The sequence below is a fragment of the Ambystoma mexicanum genome, chromosome 2q (genome assembly GCF_040938575.1).
Source record: "Ambystoma mexicanum isolate Mex_15411 chromosome 2q, UKY_AmexF1_1, whole genome shotgun sequence".
Taxonomy (NCBI): Eukaryota; Metazoa; Chordata; class Amphibia; order Caudata; family Ambystomatidae; genus Ambystoma; species Ambystoma mexicanum.
In genome coordinates, this window is record NC_090924.1 from 330,957,978 (window position 1) to 330,978,965 (window position 20,988).

Below are 20,988 nucleotides of genomic sequence, written 5' to 3' on the forward strand. Positions count from 1 at the left end.
ACACTTAGTCCTCAATGTCTTGAACTAGAGAAAATGAAACTTGAATTCGAGTTTAAGAGACTTAATGCTCAAGCAGAACAAAGACACCAAGAACTGAATCAAGAACTAAGGCTCAGAGCCATGGAGCTCAAGCATGAGCTAGAGATGAAGAAATTGTCTGTTGAAAATGCTTCTCTCTCCGGATCCTCGAGGAGTACCATTCCCAAAAGACCCTGGATGCCTAAAGAGATTGTGGGTATGTATGAGCCTAAGTTGGATGTGTTGGATTGGTTGGCTATGTTCGAGTATAATCATGGGCTCCCGGACATCTCAGGGAATGAGTTACTTCCCTGGTTGTTCTCTAGGCTCCCCCCTGTTGCATCTGATGTGGTAATGGAGTTGGGAGAGGTGGATAAGAAGGACTATGAATGTGTGAAGCTAGCTTTAATAGCTAGATTTGGGAAGACCCCTTCCCAGTACCTTAAGTGGTTTAGGACCCTCAAAAAGAATGATGGTACCCCTTGGGCTACCTGGGTGAATGAGTGTTTGAAAAACATAGAGGGATGGATTAAGGGTTACAAGGTGAACACTTATGAGGGAATGAGAAATCTTGTAATGTTGGAGTCAAATTATGATGCCTGCTCTCCTAAGCTCAGACAGCATTTGGCTGATTCAAGGGAATTAGATTCCAGGAAGCTAGCTAAGGCTGCTGACTTGTGTGTTGCCAACAAGGCTACTCACAAGGATTCAGGGGTCACTCAGAAAAAGGATGAGGGAAAGCAGCCATCAAAAGGGAACCAAGAGATTTCTAATACCTCCCAACCCAAAGAGGGCCCCATACAACAAAATAACCAGGGTAAGCCCCAGGGTAAACCACAACAGGCTAGTGTACCCTCTGGTCACAAACCAGAAGGAGGTCAGACCAAGCCACCCTTCCAGAGAGCATTTGGAACATGGTATCTCTGTGGGGCAACTGACCACATCAAAGGAGATCCCAGATGTAAGGGTAAACCTGCAGGGATCAGCACAGTCTCCTTAGCCTTCACCCCTGAGGAGGAAGTCCAAATGGCTAGTGCTCACTTTGAAGTCTTTGCTGAACAACCTTTGGGTCTTCAAGCAAGTGTAACAGTAGAGTCCATGGGTCTGGTTAGCAATCAGAATAGGAGTGTGTACAACTCCATACCAAAAAACTCTAAAGTTTATTATATGGACACTGTTCTTGCCAATGGCCAGGATACTCCTGCCAGGCGAGACTCTGGGGCCAGCAGAACAGTAGTGGCTGAAAGCTTTTTCAGGCCTGAGGATGTGGCTAAGGTACCCAAAGGTCCCACTAAGATGTCTGGAGGCCCTGTCCAAATGGTTCCAATTCTACCAGCCCTCGTTCAGTGTAATAACATGACAGTGATGATTCCTGTCAGTGTTCAGACTGAGGTGCCTGGGAGAGTCCTGTTGGGGAATGATCTAAGAACTCTAGGAGTGGTATCCAGTACCCCCAGGCCTCCCAGTATGGAGACCCAGAACCAAACCAAATTGGCTAGAGAGGCCACCTTAGGGAACCACTCTAAGCCTGTGGGAACCTCTACTGAGAACCCCACTACAAGCCCTGGTGTTGGTAAGTTGACCTCTGACCCAGGCACATTTCAGGCTAAAATGTTAGGGAAATGGGAGCCCGAACCAAGCTCCATCATTATTCCCCCAGTTTTAGAGTCTGTGACTCCCCCTGCTTCTGAGGAAGAGGTGGATAGACCAACTGGACCACTAACTAGGCCTAAGAGAACTGGTAATTCTCAGTGCTGGTGGAAAACCAGAAAAGAAAAGACTAAGGCCAAAAACCTTCAGACTATTGGACCTTCCACTGAAGACTCCAACTCAATTCCTAGTCTTGGGAGTGAAACTCCTAAAGTAGGTAAGGGTAGGTCTAAGAGGAAGGAGAAGCATGTACCTTGCTTATCTCCATCCCCCCTCCAACCAAGATGCCCAAAACCCAACCTTCTCCCAACAGAGAGGTGGTGAGGAACTCTGGAGGCCCCTCTAGATCTAAGGGAATCCTTTATAAGGGCCCCTTGAAAAAGCCTAACACAGGTTCAGAAGTTGTACCCACTTCGGAGGGACTGGTCAACCAGATCCCCTATAGTTTTAAAAAGACTGATGTTCCTCAAAGGGTTTGTAGGTCATATAGCTTACAAAGGAAAACCTTTGATTTGACCATAGAACATAGGTCAGGGTGTTACCACCAAAAGGCTGATGGTCTCTCTAGGATGTATGTCATCGACTAGAGGTATGAGATTCATCCAGGAGTGGATTAAATCCTCCTGTCCCTTAGTCTGGGGGGGGGGGGGGCGAGTGTTAGGGAGAATTCTCTGAAAAGGCTAATTTCCCAAACCTAGTGAGTCCCCCAGCAACTTTGCTGGATTTTTGGGGTTTATTTTTTTTCTCCTGCTAAGAGTGAGACTCTTTTTCTCCCACACTTAGGCATGATTTGAGAATGTCCTTTGACTTTGTAATGTGTTTTATGGGCTATGGGGTCTTTTACTCCATAGGGCTTCATGTGTTTTTGGTAAGTGTGTTACACAGCACCCTCAGTGCAGTAACACAGGGGTGTCATAGTGGCCCCCAAACATAGACTCCATACCCTGGGACTGACTACTGTCTCCCAGGGCATGTAAAGTCACCATTGACTTTACTAGTCTTAATTTGTGAACAGAACCAGTACAAACCATCATATTGTGGAAGTACTGGTAGGGGTAATTCGATTGCCCCTGGGTCTGTTTTTCAAGGGGGCACTGTCCAGTCCCCCCTTGTCGAGTTTCTGACTGGTGGCTGTGGTTACCACGCAAAATATTCCACCAGAATATTTCCTATGGGATTTTCCCATTCATTTTAAACGCACCACTTTTTTTAGTGCAATGTTAAAGATACCGCCGGGTTATTTATTTAATATTTCTTCCCAGGTTGGGTCTTTTTGCCAGGACTCAGTTTAAAAATGGCGTTTGTGTTCGCCTCTGTAACTCCAACCCAAGTCGAGCTCTTTGTTCCACTTTTGGGGGGTTTCTGCACAGAAGCCTCCAAAAGTGGTGCCACTCTGTCTGGGTCTACAGGATGTGTGGGAGGGGGGAATAGGCACCCTGGACTGAGTTGCCTCTGCAACTCAAGTCGCACTCTTGTGTGATTGGCCCAGTGATGAGCCGCCCGGCTCACCACTTAGCATGTTTGAGTGACAGCTAGGACTGATGAATGGGGGTTTTCTGCATAAAAGCAGGGCTTTGAGGACTGGAACTCCAGAAGTCGCCACAGAACCTAAAGAATCCGAAGAGGGAGAAGCTGAGCCGATCTGCAATGACGACACCACCAGTGGAGCCCTGCTGAACCGACTCACCACTTCCCAACGACAGAGAAGATCTTCTTCCAGGAGAGTCTTCTTCCTTTGAGCTGGTGGGGTTAACAAGTTTGCCCTTTTTTCGCCTTCCTGGATCGTCTCATGGTCGAATCGCCCGTGCCAAGCACCCCGGCGGCCGGATAGCCACGCTTCACCACTACCGCGAATAAAAGGGTAGTACCTTTTAACCGGGAAACTCCGCGGCTGGTTTCTTCCCTGGCAGTGCAATGATCTCCAGCTTTCCTCCACGTCGAGATCTTCTCTCCCCCTGGACGAAGCACAGACTTGCACCCGCTGCCAGGACCAACTGCCCCCGCTGGAGCTTTCTCACCATATCATGTACTGTGTCCCGCCTGGTCTCCCTTACAACAGACTGTTCAAGGTGCCCCGTAAATCCTTGACTCTCCATCCTGGGGTGACCTCAGACCTGTTAACTAACTTTTCTGAACTGCACTAACTGCTTTTTGAACTATCTGAAAAGACTTTTAAAGTGTATTTCAACTGTGTGATCTTGGGCACATTCCGCCTTCCTTTCTCCAAGAGTGAGCCTGGCCTATGAACTTTTTGCTCTACAGTTGACCCTGCCTTTCTTGACTTGCCGTGGTTCTTTAAAAGTGTTGGTATTGTGTGTTTTCCTATTTCTGCCTTTTCTCTCCTTTTTTAAATAATTACTGGAGTGCCATATTGGTTAAGCGCTCACCTCTGTGTTGATCATAAGTGGTGTTCGTTTCCTAAGACTTGTCGAATAATTAATCAGGGAGGTGTATATATTTCTAGTGACTGTGTTTGAACTTGCTTGACATATTAGTGTCAGTTTATTTTAACAAGTGTGTTTTTAAATAAATAATTATATACTTTTATACCAAAGCTCTGGTCAGTGTTTGCTTGTGCTACTGTATTTTTGTACCTAATGTGTATACTCTATATACTGCCTAACTCTTCTTGAGAGAGGTCTGACTGCTCAGCCACAGCTACCAGGTAACTCTGGGTGGTACAGACTGCTACCAATTGGGTTTACTGCTAACACCTGTAGTCTTAAACTTTTTGCAGTGGTCCCTAAGGGAACTGCACAGATTTCTGCCTAACACTACTGGAATGGCATACCAAAGGAAAACAATACACCGTTAAAAATCAACTGCTATATTTTGATGAACGCATCTATGTGCCTAGAACAGAGCTACAGCAACGAATCATTTCGGACTATCACGATTCTCTGATAGAAGGTCATCCTGGAATTGCTAAAACCCTAGCCAAAGTGAAGTGCAATTATTGGTGGCCTTTTTGGCGGCGAGACGTCATCCAATATGTTCAATCGTGTGGATTGTGTGCACAAAACAAGTCACTAAAACAAAAACCAGCTGGCCTCCTGCAACCATTAGAAATTCCTCCTTTACCATGGCACACACTTTATCTGGACTTTATGGCCTCCCAGCCAAGGATTCAACACGATTTTATTAGTAGTAGACTTATTTTCAAAAATGGCACACTTTATCCCTTTCAAAGGACTCCCGGATGAATCCCATCTAGCAAAAGTGTTCCTGGAAAACATTATCAATCTGCATGGATTCCCTTCAGTCCTGGTCTCTGATCGAGGCAGCCAATTTCTATCTACCTTCTGGAAGAATGCTGCTCTATGGCTCAAATCAACATCCGACTATACACCAGCCATCACCCCCAAATGGATGGTCAAACAGAGAGGACCAACCAGACCCTCGAACAATACCTACGGTGCATGCAGCCCCAAGTCGAAGCAACCTGGAAGGATCTATTATGGATAGCCGAATATGCTTACAACAATTAATTGCATTCCAGTACTGGTCAAATACCTTTCTACACCCTGTACGGCAGACATCCACGTGCTTCCGAACTAGATAGCCCTACCAGTCTAGAAATGCCGGCAGTAAAGACTCTTCATGCAAACATCACTCATGCCTTTAAAAGGCCAACAGAATAGTTAATCCAAGCCAAAAAACAAGCAAAAAAGGTTTGCTGACCAACATCGGAAAAAAGCCCATGACTATCAGGTAGGAGACAGGGTTTGGCTAGCTGCAAAATATATACCACTAAAAGGAACCCAGACTTTTCGTCCTCGCTATTTGGGACCTTATTCTGTTCAAGCCATCATAAACCCAGCAGCTGTTAAACTAGCATTGCCAGCCAACATGCGAATTCACCCAGTATTCCACGTTTCACTTCTAAAACCAGTTCAACCCGGTACACGAGTTAAGCCATCATCTGAACCCATTATGGTCAATGGAGAACCCGAATTTGAAGTGAAATAAATCCTGGATTCCAAATATACCAGATCCAAACTATACTATCTAGTCGATTGGAAGGGTTACGGCCCTCAGGACAGATCTTGGGAACCTAGTGAGAACATTCATGCACAGCGTTTGATTTAGACTATTTCATCTAAACTTTACCTGGACTACTTTACTAGAGGGCTATATAAACCACACCCAAGTTACAGAACGTGCTTGATTTTTTTAAATTTTTTCTTTTGATTCATTTCTTAGGCGCACCAGGCAGATAACTGCATTCGGGCGCAGATGTTAACTAAAGGGTTGAACTTATCACTGTGGCAAGTCTGAAGTAACGACGACCCTAAGAAAGTAGGATCATTTAAATAGGAAGGTTTTCAGTTCCTTTCTAAATCTTTCCAGAGTGGTGCATGAGCGGATGCGAAGGGGCAGCTGGTTCCAGAGTTAGGCCCAAATACAGAGAACCTTCTGTCACCTTTTGAGATGCATTTTGTCCTTGGAACACATACCAATAGTTTATCTTCTGAGCGAAGTGCTCTGGTTGGGTAGTAGTGTCGAATTCTGGTGTTCAAATATCGGGGTGCAAGTTTGTGGTAGCACTTGTACACCAGGCATGCCACCTTAAATTTAATACGATCTTCCACCATCAGCCAGTGCAACATTTTCCTGGCTGTGGACACGTGATCTCTTTTGCCCAGGTGAGCTATTAGCCTAACGGCCGCATTCTGGGCACTCTTAGACTGTTACAGTAGTCAAGGTGGGAGTTAACCAAAGCTCCCACGACTGCTGGAAGATCTTGAGATGTTAAGAAAGGGAGCACATTTCTGAGCAGTCACAGGGAATAATATACTGATTTTACTTTTGCCCCTGTCTGGGCTTCACTGGCCAGATTTTCTTGCCAGGTACACCCGAGATTTTTCACTTTCCTTGAGAATGGAATGCTCACTCCCAGGATTTGCGGGTTGTAGTTTGTATCTTCCTCTCGATTTTCCTTCTCTGATCTAAACAGAATTATTTCTGTTTTGCCTGCATTAAGTTGTAAATGATTGCAGGCCATCCACTTTTTTACATCTTGCATGCACCGGTCTATCATCTCAAATGCCTCAGACAGATTGTCTGTCTCCACATAAATCTGTGTGTCGTTTGCATATGAGTGAAATCGTAAGCCGTGTCTCCTCAAGATATCAAATAGTGGTTGAATGTATAAATTAAAGATCAGAGGAGAGAGTGCTGACCTCTGAGGGACTCCGCACCTCAGTTGTATTAATTCGGAGAGAAATGCTCCCAGAGTTACTCGCTGTGTTCTATCCTGTAAAAAGGAGTCGAACCAGCCTACCACCACTTTGTCTGCTCTTCCGATATTTTTAATCCGTTGAAGTACAGTCTTGTGGTTGATTATATCAAATGCTGCAGATAGGTCGAGCATTAACAATATTGAGTTGCTTCCCCTATCTGCTGCTTCGTGTTATTCTGCAGCAAGCAGCGTGACGCTCATCGTGTCCAGGGACCAGAATATGGCGATCCTTGAACAGAAGACCTGCAGAGGAGACAAAAGAACATCATTAGCAGTCTCTGCTTACCTGCAGCTTCCAATCCGTCGAGTAACCGTCTTCCTGCAGTTCGCGGTCTTTCCTCTAGTCGGCAGCATCACTGGGACATCACGCACGTACTAGAACGAAGCACCTGGAGGGCGACAGAAAGAAGGACAACGTTAAAACAGGTTACTCACAGAATTTACGGCAGTAATAACGAGAACCTCACCTGGCTGGGCATTTCTTGGCCAGCTCCGCTCCGGAAATCTTCACACGCCCAGAAAGACCCTTGCGACCTGAAAAAGAATAAAGAAAACAGGTTAGCAAAAGAAGACATTACCGTGCCGCACTTCGCGCTTAACCTACCATCCATCACACGCTCCTGAGCTCATCATCCTGGTAGGAGCCCGATCCAAGCTGTGCATCCATCGAACCTCCGTACACCTAATGGGGGAATAAATAAGGAAAAGACATTAATAGCAAGAAAGGAAAGCAAGGACATTTAAGATTGCTTTAACCAGACTTACCTCCGCAAAGACACTTGAATGGGTTAGCACCAGTGAAGTTAACTCGGTCGCTCAAACCCGCAGAAAACTACGCGCCCCTGCACAGAAGGCAGGACAGAGGGCATGCCAGTCATCACAACAAGGTGAGGAGTGGGCCATCAGAGCGAATCCAGGGAGCGGGGGAAGAAAACGAAATCTGTTCCTAAGTCCAGCCCTCCTGTGTTTTCAGGCCCGACCTCCATAGAAAGCACCATCCGGAATCAGGAAGGGCCAGGGTGAATTCTGTAACCAGGGCATAAGGGCGTCCCCGTGGATACCAGGTGAGCGTAACACTGGCGCCAGGCTTGTGTTAAAGTGTGCTCTGCACACTCTAGGCCTAGGGCGTGTGCAACTGGGCCGGGCGTGGCCCAAGGAACAGAACTGGAAGGTAGGTGCTACAGGCCCAAAGAAAGGCAAGGTAGAGTTTGTAGGCAGAGCTAATGGGAGGGGCCTGAACCAGCCTATACAAGACCAGCCATCCAAGTGCCCTCGCTTTGCGTTATTCTGCTTCCAAGCAGCGTAACGGTCTCCGCTGTACCTACCTGTGCCTCACTGGATTACAGACTCATCTTCGAGTTTTCCTGGGAACACTTCTTACCTGCAGTCTGGTCCCTGGACACGATGCGCGTCACGCTGCTTGCTGCAGAATAACGCGAAGCAGCAGATAGGGGAAGCAACTCAATATTGTTAATGCTCGACCTATCTGCAGCATTTGATATAATCAACCACAAGACTGTACTTCAACGGATTAAAAATATAACATTCCACCACGGTCCGCCTCATCACTGCGAGCGTTAAAAATATAACATTCCACCACGGTCCGCCTCATCACTGCGAGCGTCTTCTCTCCAGCTACTCAGTCGAGGCGGACGCGTCTTACCTGCTGTCAGCCGCTCCATCTCTGGATGCGTTTCCCATATGCTACCAGCCTCTACATCGCTGAGCGCGCATCCTACCTGTTGCCAGCCACTACATCACTGAGCGTGCATCTTACCTGTTGCCAGCCGCTACTTCGCTGAGCGAACATCTTACCTGTCGCCAGCCGCTACATCGCTGAGTGCACATCTTACCTGTTGCCAGCCTCTACTCGCTGAGCGCTCCAGCTGCTACATCGCTGAGTGCACCTCTTACCTGCAATTCGTTGCGGCCTGTGCCAGACTCTTCTTCTTACCTCCATTCCATTACGGCCTGAGCCGAGTCTTCTTCCTAACCAACATTCCACCACGGTCGGAGCCGGAGACGTCCTCCTGCAACCGGGAATTTTCATCGAGGACCCGGACACATCGTCGGCCTGCACCTACGAGGGAAAAGAACAAACAGGTTAGAACTCATATGCACTCACACGGCCGCATATATACAAGAGACTAAAGTTCCCTTATAAAGACCAACTTACCTGTCACTGTGGAAACTCCATCAACCTCTAAGGTCTTCCAGACTCTCCTCAATCCAGACTCCCTTCCCGTACCTATGGAAATGGAATGAGACATTGCAAGAATTACTCATACTTAAGACTTACCTCATACGTGGATTGGTCGCAGCTGGTCTGGATCAACCTTCCCACGGGCCAGTGAAGTAACTTGGTCCGTTCTACGCGCCCCTGCTAGGAAAGGCAGGACGGACAGCTCAACATCACAAAGCTACAGTTGAGCGTCTATGGGAAAGTGCTTGGCCACCGTATTCTGGCACGAAAGGGCTGGGGGAAGTCACGGGGTCCCCACTCCATTCTCATTGCCTATGAAGGAACTATTCACCATTCTCAAAGAAATAGAGACACCTATAGCATTACCTGACACATGTACTAAAGATTAAAAAATGGTGTTCAGATATCCAACATGCCTTAGCCAACAAAATATCCACTTTACAAAACAAAATTTCTTGTAAAAGAGCCTCTCTAAATGACCCTCCTTCATCCAAAATAATTGGGAATACCAATGCCGATGAATCCACCCGATTCAACTTCACCAAAGTCTCTATTCCTGAAGTGGAAAGAATAATTCTGTTCCTTAAACCCTCCAATTATCAGGGTGATCTCTGCCCTGCGCAGCTCATCAAGGATGCGGCACGAGACCTATCACCATTCATAACAAAACTTATCAACGCGTCCTTCTCTAGTGGTATCATCCCCTCTAACCTTAAACAATCCTGGGTACTCCCACTCCTAAAAAAAACCACTCTTGACCCATGTACACCTACCAATTATAAGCCAATTACTACAGTGCCCTTCCTTCTAAAAATGTTGGACAAGGTAGCTTGTATACGAATCCAAAAGCACCTGGAATTACACCACCTACTAGGAGACAGACAATCAGGCTTCCGTCCCCAATATGGTACAGCCCTCATCGATCTCAAGACCCAAGCTGGCGAGCTTAGAGATAATGGCAAATCAGCCCTACTCCTCCTCCTAGTTCTCTCGGCTGCGTTCGACCTGGTAGACCACACTATTCTACGCAACCACCTTAACAAAGCAGAACATTTCTCTGACGACGCTGTTACCTGGATTAGATCCTTCTTAAATGATAGAACAATGAGGGTCTTTTTACCTCTAGCAGCTGCCGACCCCATACCTATTGCCTGTGGTGTGCCTCAGGGATCTTGTGTCTCGCCCACACTCTACAACATTTTTACTAAGCCCCTTTTTGATGATTTGGATCATCTCGGTATCACCTACACTAACTATGCAGGTGATACCCAGATCCTCCTCCTGCTTTCAGGGGATTATGAAAAGGATTTGGCCTTGGTGAATAGAGTGTACATCATCATCCAGGCATGGATGGCCACGCATGGTCTGTGCCTGAATGATGATAAAACCGAACTCATCATCCTGGGCACCCCTTCTAACCTAAAAAAAACTAGGAGCTGACTACTCCTCATTCATAATTGATGGCAATAGCATTAAAATAGAACACAAGGTAAAAACAATAGGCCTTTATCTTGATTGAAACCTTTATTTTGCCAAACAGGTCAACTCTTTAGCGCCCTCCACGGCCTATACGTGCAAACTTATTCGCACCAGCAAGCCATTCCTCTCTGACGGTAGCTGTACCATCCTGGCCAGAGCCCTTATCCTGTCTCGCCTGGACTATTGCAATGCCCTCTATTTGGGATAGACTAAAGCTACTATTAGAAGAATTCAAATATTACAAAAGAATGCCCTTAGAGCGGCATTAGGCATTTCCAGAAGAGACCATATCTCCGAGAGCAGCCGACAGAACAACTGGCTCCCAACCAACGACAAAATCCTTCTAAAAACATTGCCGCTCACCCACAAATCTCTCAACAATGCAGTGCCCATCTACCTGGCCGAGAGATTCCATAAACAGACCTCCCTGAGACCACCTAGATCAGCTTACAGAGATCGCCTCTCCATACCTAGCTTCAAACGCTCCACCATCGGAGGTAACAGCTTCCCCGTGAATGCAGCCAAATTGTGGAACTCCCTGCCTCCCACACTGAGAATAGACCAATCCTACCCAAACGTCCGATCCAACCTCATTTTGTGGCTGAAATCTTATGACCAATAAATGATAACCCCTGCTCAGCAAACAGCTAGGACTCACTGCTACAGTACTTTATGCCTTTAAGGAGTGTATCCTTTCCTGCTTCTCTCGACCTTCTACCCTTGTGGTACCCTTGGAGCTATAAACACCCTAAAACCTGTATATACTGCTTCTGCAAAATGCCTGTATCATTTGTATATACCCTCTCATATCCTACGCATGCAAATAGGCACCACCTGTACATACCCTTTTGTAATTATTGACTCGTATGTAAATTAGATACCTTCTCTGTTGTAACTAAGCCTTGCATATACTTGTAACTGCTGCGCCCTGTTACCCCCAGGTATGATGCGCATTATAAATAATAAAACAAACAAACAAACACCCATCTCCTGAGCCGCAGGTCCAACCACTCTCTGAAGGGGAAGGTGATTTCGAGGAACCAGGCCAAGGGAGGGCTCCAACCGTGCCCCAACGCCCACGCGGAAACCAGGTGAGCGTAACACTGCTCTCCTGAACATCCGTGAAGACCTGCTCTCAAACCTTGACTCCAATACCCCTTGTGTCCTCATCTTACTTGATCTCTCTTCTGCCTTTGACACAGTCAACCATGCCATCCTGCTCAACCGTCTCCAGGTGGGTATCACCGAGCAGGCCCTGGCGTGGCTGACCTCTTTCCTCTCTGATCGACCCTCCCAGGTCCAACTTGGGTCCTTCCTCTCCTCTATCTCTAGCTCAAGCTCTACCTGTGGTGTTCCCCAAGGGTCTAACCTCTCTCCCTGGCTGTTTAACCAATACCATGCACTTCTTGCCCACTGCATTGCCGCTCTCTGCCCAAACTTTCAGTGCTATGCGGACGACACTCAGCTAATTTTCAGGCTCCCTTCCGCCACCTCCTCTCCTTCTCTCATCTCTGACTGTCTGTCCGCTATTCAGGAGTGGTGTGCCGCAAATGATCTCTGCCTTAATGCCAGTAACACTGAGATGGTCCTCATCAGCATACCTGCTCCCTCCTTTCCTATCGCTCTCTGGCCGGCCTCCCTTGGCCCTCTTCCTTCTCCCACCTGTGAGGCTAAAATAATCGGGGGCATCTTCGACTCCACACTCTCCTTCTGTCCTCACATCTCTGACGTCTCTAAGTAGTCTCACTACCAGCTGCACTTCCTCAGATGTATTCTTCCTTTCCTCTCCTTGCCCCAGAAGCTCACTGTCTCGAGAGCTCTTGTTCTCTCTAGGCTGGAATACTGCAACAGCCTCTTTCTAAATCTGCCTGCTTCTACTCTCCGCCTTTTGCAACTCATCCAGAACAGGACTGCGAGACTGGTCCTTGGCCTCAAGCACAGGGATCGTATCTCTCCAGGACTGACATCCCTGCACTGGCTTCTGCATTGTCCACAGGCCTTCTAGGGTCTGGGGCTTCAATACCTTCAACTCTCTCTTCCTAAATATCATCCTTCTCAAGCTCTTCGCTCATCCGCCTCCAACTCCTTCAGGGTCAGTCGCTTCTCCAAGCAATGAGTTGGTGGTAGATCTCTTTCTTCGGCTGTGGCCTCCTTCTGGAACATCCTCCATGCCTCGCTGAAACTTGAGGAGAACCATCTCCGGTTCCGGAAGCACCTTAAGACCTTCCTCTTTGGTTCTGCTTTCTCTCCTCCTCTCCCTTGCTGAACACCTAACTGAAACTGCACTGGTCACCTGGCTACCCTCTGATCTCCCCCACCAGCTGCACACTTGCACTGCTTCCCTGGCAACCCCTGCACTTGGGGACTGTTTCTGTATCCCTACAGTTCCCACCAGCTCCTGACACTTGATGTCTGCACTCACCCCTGCACTTGCCACAAGCTGGCCGCACTTTTATGTGTTTTCTTTTTTACTGCTGATCCTATGTACTGCACTTCCCCCTCCCCCTTGCCCCTTGCACTTCCCCCCTATACTTGCACAATCTCAATGTCACCTGCCCTAGTAAGATCATTGTCTCTGTCTTCCCTCTGTTATCCCTCACTTGCCTCATCGCGGGGCTTAAAACACTTGTGTATAGGAGCGTTATAAATGCCATATCATATCATTACAATGAGGGCCCTGGAAGGGGTGCAGAACTCTGAGGTTCTGGGAAGGACTACCCTTAGGGATGCCCGGCAGGGTCGCACTTCGGAAGATGGTGGTATTCCCCCGCCTCTTATATCACTTTACCAATATCCCTTACAATATACCCAAAGCATTCTTCCAACAGGTGGACACGATAAGCAGATCATTGCTGGGGGGAGGGGCAGGATTGCCTTGAGCACCCTGTAGAGGGACCACAATGAGGGCGGGATAAGAGTGCCCCACTTTGAGGGCTATTACCAGGCAGGACAGCTGCAATTTGTGGCAACCTGGTGGTGAGACGAGGTCTCACAGAACCCTGCGTTGCTGCAACCAATGCTGAACCAACATTTCCTGAAAGAAATTCTATGGGTAGAGGACACATACCTGACCAGACCCTCTGGGTCTCTGAAACTGGGTAGGGAAATATGGCGCAGGGCATGAACATTTCTAGGAATACTGGAACGCTGCTCAGTGCATGTCCCGCTGATAGGAGTCATTGGAGAACAGCAGGGTGCACTGGGTCAGTACAGTAAACAGTGGGAAAGCAAAGGGGTAGCCACAGTGGGTGACTTAATGCGAGATGACTGAGTTATTTACTTCCACACCCTGGTTAGCGAACACGGCATTCAAGAAGGTCAGTTCCTGCTGTACTTGGGAATGGCCCAAAAGATTAGGAGGAAATGGGAGAACCCGCAAGCAAAGATTATGACAAATGAAACACTAGACACTGTACAATGCATCGGAAGCAGGGCACATGGTCTCTAGACTGTATGATGTGTTCCTGGTTAGCTTAGGTGTGACAGTGCTGAAAGTGTGTGGTAAATGGGAAATGGACACGGGAAGGGTGTTCACAGACGCACAATGGGAAAAGATGCTTGCATACACCAAACCGGTCTCTAGGAATGCCAGATTTAAAATAAACCAAATGTATGTAACACACCTGGTGTATATGACCCCACATAGGTTATCATACATAACGGGGGAAGGAGGCATGGTCTGCCCGAGATGCACACAAGAGGGGGCAGACATGATCCACATGTTCTGGACGTGCCGGCAGATTCAGAAATTCTGGGGGGCAGTGATCGAGAGAGCAGAGAAGGGAGGCATCCAAATGCACTTGTGGCCCCCTGAATATTGCTTGCTGGGGTTGTTTCCAAGCGCCAGGGGTCAAAATGTGCATACCGCCAAAATGAAAGACTTGATCTGCATACATGCAAAACGCAGGATAGCAATGGCCTGGAAAAGGGCAGAGGGTCCAAGGATTGAGGCCTGGTGGATGGACCTGCAAAGATGGTCACTTGCGGAAGCTGCAGTTTGGCACAGAGCCCTCAGGAGAGGAACGCATGAGAGCACTGAAGGTGTGGAGGCTTGGAACGCATTGATACAAGGCATGTTTTCCCCTGATAAGGGCATGCCCAGTGGGGAGGAACACAGCGAGATAAGGAGTATTCAGTGAGGCTGCACCCTTGGGCAAGAGACACTTAGTTGCACCTGTGAGGGCTGCAGGGAATTAAGGAGCAGCCAAACTGCAAGGGAGGAGGCAAACAAGACCATGAAGAACTACATTGCTCAATCATTTTGCATTTGACATATGCCCACATAACCATAATGATACAACTGAACCTGTCTTCTTGTTTGTTTGTTGTTGGTTAATAAAAATAAAAATAAATAAAAAAATAAATAAATACATCTTAAAATAGCAGATTCCAGCTCAAAAGGCTACATTGCACAGGTGTTGCCTTTGGTAACCACCCCTCTCCTGGTCCCTAATTGGGGGGGCCACCCCTCCCAAACCCACATCCGCTATGTGGACCCCTCCGCCCACCCCCTACCCCACTTACCTGGTGCAGGCTGCTCCCTTCAGCTGCCTCCTCCCTGCTCGGTTTGAGCTCCAGACACCGTGACCCCGGAAGCACGACGCACAGCAAGCCACGCTGCTTTGTGAGCAACCTTTTATGCCTCCGGCTGCCGGATCTTGTCCAGGAACACAAGCAAATTCACTGTTTGAGAAACATTGATCCGAGCTGTAGTGCAATGACCTTTAGGGTGTGGGTGGATCTTTTGGTTACCCTTGGGTTAAAAGTGACTTTAATGAAATTACAGATTTAAAATAATAGGATACTTACAATCCTGTCAGCAGGTGTGTCTCAGTGCGTGTGTATAGTCCCAACTCCTGGGGAGGTAACAATGTACTCGCTCCATCTGCAAAAATAAAAAAAAGCCATTATTAGGTCTTCATTTGCTTGATAATTTGGAGCAGTGGATCACATACAAATCTTGGAGGGGCACCTATAATAAGTGGTGTGTGTGTGTGTGAGTGTGTGAGTGTGTGAGTGTGTGTGAGTGTGAGTGTGAGTGTGAGTGTGGGTGTGTGTGTGTGTGTGTGTTTTCTCATTTCCTCTCTTCTTTCTCTAGTTCTTGCTGCCTCCATTGCTCCCTCCTAACGTTTTCCCAAACTACTTCCCAAAAATCTGACCAAAGCAAATGTATTATTTGAGTACACACTTTGCAGTATAAAACAATATTTCTTGAATGTGATCAGACATTACTGCCACGTATTGTGAACTGTTGTTTTTACCTGAAGGCTTCAATAATCTGCTTTGAGCCTGGGTGATGGCAAATGAAACACTGTCCTCCATGCTGGGCACAGGTGCATCGATCCCAAGATGACGGCTTGCTCGCCCCCTCTTGAGCCTCTGAATGGTACTGCCCATGATGGATGGGTCGCTGAGGAGGTCGGGCCAGTTGAGCAGGCCTTCATTTGATGGCAACCTGATTAAACTGCAACACAAATTAACCTATTAACAATTTCAATTGAATCCATCTGTGTTAGTCAGGGTATCTGGAATGCCACCACTATGTATTCCATGGACATTAATACCCATAGTGTGGCGAGTATGCTCCAGTTTTGAGAAACTATTTTGGGAAGATTCTGAGAAAGCAGGGCAAGAAACTATCTTACACTATCTTACAAAACACACTTGACTCAGAATGAATCTCTACTTCCCAAGAGGACTATTGATGTTCTAGACTTTCGAACAATGCAATCCAATCTCTGGCAGATGTGTGGTTTCTGAAGTAGGGCGAATCGAGAAGCTGTGTGGTCAGGGATGTGTTCATGCTCTTAGTGTGTTGAAGTTTGCATTGCTTATTTTGAGTTTAAGACATGCTTGAGGTCATCTCAAACAAATAAGAAATATTGAATGAATGAATGATTTCAAGGGTGGATGCATTTTGATGAAAATTTGGATCAATAAGGGGATATCCTCAACCGCTAACAATACATTTGGTAATATGAACATAATTTATATAGCTTTTTCTGATAAATCACACCCCGCCCCCACACGTCTAAGTGCTGTAATAATGGTTTGGCAATTAACCAATGCAATGTTAGTCAATTTACCACCCTCTGAAGGATGAGTGACTGGATTGGCAATGTTGGGGTTAAAGCTTGTGACACCAACTTGCCCACACATCTCTAAAATTAGTGCACATCTGCCTGTAGAGAACCAGACGGCGTATTCTTCGGCCCCCAGGAGCTGATCTCTTTTGCCCTTCAATTGTCCTTCAATCTCTGCAACAGGGAAACAAAGTGCCTGCTTGGAGTTGAGAGGCCTAATTTGCCCGCTCTGTCCCTTTCATCTCGTAAGCCATCTTTGGAGCAGGCATAGGACACAGCAGTCACCTGACTGAGAAGAACTAGATTACCTACTCTCTAGGCCCCTAGAGCTGATCCCCATTGCCTGCCAGATGTCCTACAAGCCCTACAACAGCAAAACAAACTTCCTGCTTGGATCTGGGAGCCCTAACCCATGAGGCAAGACACATTCCATTTCGGTACACATTTTTGGGGCAGGCAGCTCATGACATTGTACACAGCGGTAACCTGCAATCCCACATGGTCTAGTCCAAAGACGTTCTAACGGACGTCTACAAAAGGCATCAAGGATAAGGGTGACTCCAGTTTGCCCCTATAATGCTCCTGGTAGGACTGATGAATGCAAACCATGCACAGTAAACCACACTCCCTATGCACCCTCAGGTATGCTCCCCCAATTTACACCCTTTTCTCGCTAACGCCTGACTACAGATATACTGGCTATGCTTCTGCCCATGCTGCATTTTGCCCTGACTATCCTCTCTCTCTTGGGGCATCTTCATATATCCATGAACGCCACTGTTCCTCTTAATCCCTCTCTTAATCACTATCCTCCCATTCATCCTTTTCATTCCTCATACACATGCCCTATCCACTCAAACCTCATATAACCCACTTGTCTCCCTCTGCCCTTCCTCTCACACTCTCTGAAATAACTCACTCTGAGCCTGTGGAACACCCAATTTCCCTGTAATTATGCTTTCTTTCTTACCGCTTTGACTCGCATCAAACGGCAGATCCCCCTCCCGACATGGCTGCCCGCCATACTGGCTTTGCTACCTTCTCCCACTCACTCAACTGACAAATACATCTCTGTCCCATGTCTTGCTCCCATCCCTTCACTACACTACTCATTTACCAGCCATCTGGCCTCCATAACCTTTTCTTCACAAACCTCTACCTACTACGCAATACCCCCTGATGTCCTTGATGTCAGCATTAGTGACCGCATCCCGATCAACCTGACCAAGGACCACCAATTACAGCATAACTCCACTCTCCCCAAACACACTCTTGTCAACTTGCATAATTTTCCATCCCACACTCAAGACAACGTGCTAGACGTCGCATTCCTATGCCCCTCTCTTGACTCATCTGCTCTCACCATCAATGTCTCACGCTTAAACCACATTCTCGTCCCCTTCCCCATCTCTGTCGCCCCTCCACTCCTGCTCCCCCTTCCCTCAAGTATCACCAAAAAAAAATCTAACCAGACTCCATGGCCCCCTATGTTGACAAAGTCAGCACCTCTCTTCAAACTCTCTCTCTCCCACTTGTTCCTCTATCAAACTCACCTCTACTGAATTCAGAACTGGCTCCCACATTTGATTAATACTATCCAGCCCATTACCATGTGTCTCCACTTACGCCGATGTCATGCCCTTACCACTCTTCTGCCAAATCTTCCTACAACATTAAACGTATATGCTCCCCCCACTCACACCTACGTAAACTGTCCATGACCCACCAGGGCCATGTTTGCCCTCAGCCATTAAACTTCCCTCCATTTCCTTCTACCTCTCATCTGAGCAACCTACCTCTCCTCTAAAATAACAATCACTATTGAAACCTGTGGCTAGATCGCTCAATGGTCTTGCCACCTGTTCACTTGTGTTACCAGAAATGCGAGACAGATAAAAGATAAGTTTCAATTGCTATTTCACAATTGTACAAGAAAACACAGTGCCAGTGTGCTTGCCAAACTGAATACTAAAAGCGTTTACGATAAGTGCTAGGACAATATTTCTATTTGTGGGGTTATATTGACCCTTTTTAGGGTCCCGAAAACATTTAACTTTTCCACTGCTTATCTTTTTGTATATGCTACATATTTTTGTAGTCAGAGGGACTTCTACTGAAGTCCCCTTACTACTGCAACCTTTTTGAGCATATGGTCCTTGGTAGCTAGTAGGCTCCTGGGGCAGGGGGTTCTTTTGGAGCACCTCATTCTTGCCTCAGGGTGATACCACTGGTTTTGGGGACTAGGCTGGGACAGCTGCAATTGTGTTTTGGCTTCACCAGGGGTGCATGCCAATTTACAGTATTAATAGCCCAATGTACCTCATTGGTAGCTATTTTTAAAAGTCCTGCCCTCATCCATTTTGTTTCTTGGGCTTCTTTTGCTCAGGGTGACCAGAAGACACGCCTAAAATGACAAATATGCACACGTGGGTTCACCATGAGAATATGCATGGCAGGAGTTATAAAAATGCTTCAAGACACAGAGGTAAGCTCTATAATTCTAGTTCTTGGTCCACAGCACACTGAACAATGTCCAGAGGCATGAACATGACCACAGAGTCACTTCAGGGGAGGTCTAGTACAGGTAAAAGGTTCCACAGGAACCAAGTAGATAAAGGTCAATGAGCCATGCAATGTGTAAGTCTGTTCTACCCCACAGGTGCAGATTCGGTGGCAAACGACCACAGGAAAGACTAGGAGACCCCACTGATGAAATTCAGAGGTCAAAGGATGAATCAGAAGCCCCAGAAGAAGATTCCACAAAGAAGGAGGTCCTCCAATGTAAGTTTATCGGAAATATGATTGAGATTTGCATCCAGAGAACCTCAAAACCAGACCAGAGGGATCCCTGAAGGTGAGTATCTTTAATAATCACCCACCCCAGGACTGAAAGATAAGTACTCACATCTGCCGTTGCGGTGAAAACTGCTCCAGCAGCACAAAACAAACCAGTAAGTACAGAGGTACTTTTCAAGGTGTGGTTTACAGGATCTGGTGCCATGGGCTTGCATCCTGAGACAGAGACAACCCACACAACCCAGAAACGGTACAAAGGACCTTCCTACGTTATCTTACTTCATGCCTTAAGTAAAGAGCCTAGCAAGGAAGGCTGAAAATCCTATGAAGATGGCTCCCGGTGACTTGGGGAAGGGAAGCAGCCCAGCAGCAAATTAATCAAGGATGGGGTAATTGCTTGAGGCACCTTCAGATGTCCAAAGCAGCAGGTCAGGCGGGTGTTGTTGTCCCAACACACATCTGGGCAATGCTAGGGATCCACAGCCAAGCAAAAGAACCTTACGGGAAACAGCGGCATGAAAGAGTAAACAGCTCAGAATATAGTTCTAGCATGGAAGGCCTGACCCAGCAGATGTGGGAGGCAGCAAAAAATCCAGACTGGAATATGCTAAAACCACTGTACCCACTCGTGAAAATGGCAAACATGGTGGGAATTGGTCGAAAAAATGTTGTCAGCAGGTTGCCAGACATGCATTTTCCAACTAGCAGAACAAAGCAGACAGAGAGAGAAGCAGGGACCAGGCAGAGGCTTACGTTAAGTGCAAAAATGGGCTGGCCTAGGGGTGGCTGGGGGCAAAGGGTCAGATGACCACCCCCCACAGTGGAAGTGAGAAGAGCTCAGGGATCTACACCGGCCTAAACCAGTTTAAACCAATATGGACGTTCTATGTGGGCTCAAAGAGGGCCCATGTGAACTGAACGGCTATATAAATGCCACCTAATTCTTACCCTGAATAAGGGAGCCCTAAAATACAAAATGGCGGAGAACCTGATTTTAAAAAAATGCATCTGTACCCTAATGGCTACCAAAAAGTTACATTGAGCTACCAATGTGTTAAAATGGCTTTAGCCAAAGCTAGAGTATAGCTACCACCAACCTACTCCTTAAAACCAATGTAGCATCTTTATTAATCGCCCACTCCAGGATGCAGAGTAAAATAATTTTGTTCAGTGGAAAACAGCTCCAGGAGCACAGAACAACCTGTTAAGTTCAGGGTTTCTTTGGCAGATCCAGTTTACAGGATCTGGTGTTCAGGGGATTGCAAAAAAGGCGCTCTGGGGACTGGGGGCTTTATGAATGATCCAATTTAATTTACCGTAATTAAGGTAAAATGGGTTGAAATGGCAAAGGGACTTCAAGAGAAGTCCCTTTGGCCACATAAAAGGTTGGCCCTAGAACACCAACAAAAGGAATTCTGTCTTACATGTCCTCTCCAGAATATAACCACAGCAACTAATCTCTTGCAGAGTAGGTTCCTTGGTCGTTAGTTGGTAAAACTCCAAGAGTCACTTTTGGG

At 47.0% G+C, this 20,988-nt stretch overlaps 1 protein-coding gene across 1 annotated transcript in view; it reads right to left on the bottom strand.

The window, feature by feature from the left end:
• Positions 1-20,988, bottom strand: part of PKD1 (polycystin 1, transient receptor potential channel interacting) — a 1,742,473-nt gene that overhangs the window by 412,798 nt on the left and 1,308,687 nt on the right. Inside the window, exons 33-35 of the mRNA XM_069647332.1 lie at positions 15,854-16,056; positions 15,402-15,477; positions 15,117-15,275 (exon numbers count right to left, since the gene is read on the bottom strand). Coding sequence (XP_069503433.1) covers positions 15,117-15,275; positions 15,402-15,477; positions 15,854-16,056 — 438 coding nt within the window. The remainder of the gene's footprint in view (positions 1-15,116; positions 15,276-15,401; positions 15,478-15,853; positions 16,057-20,988) is intronic.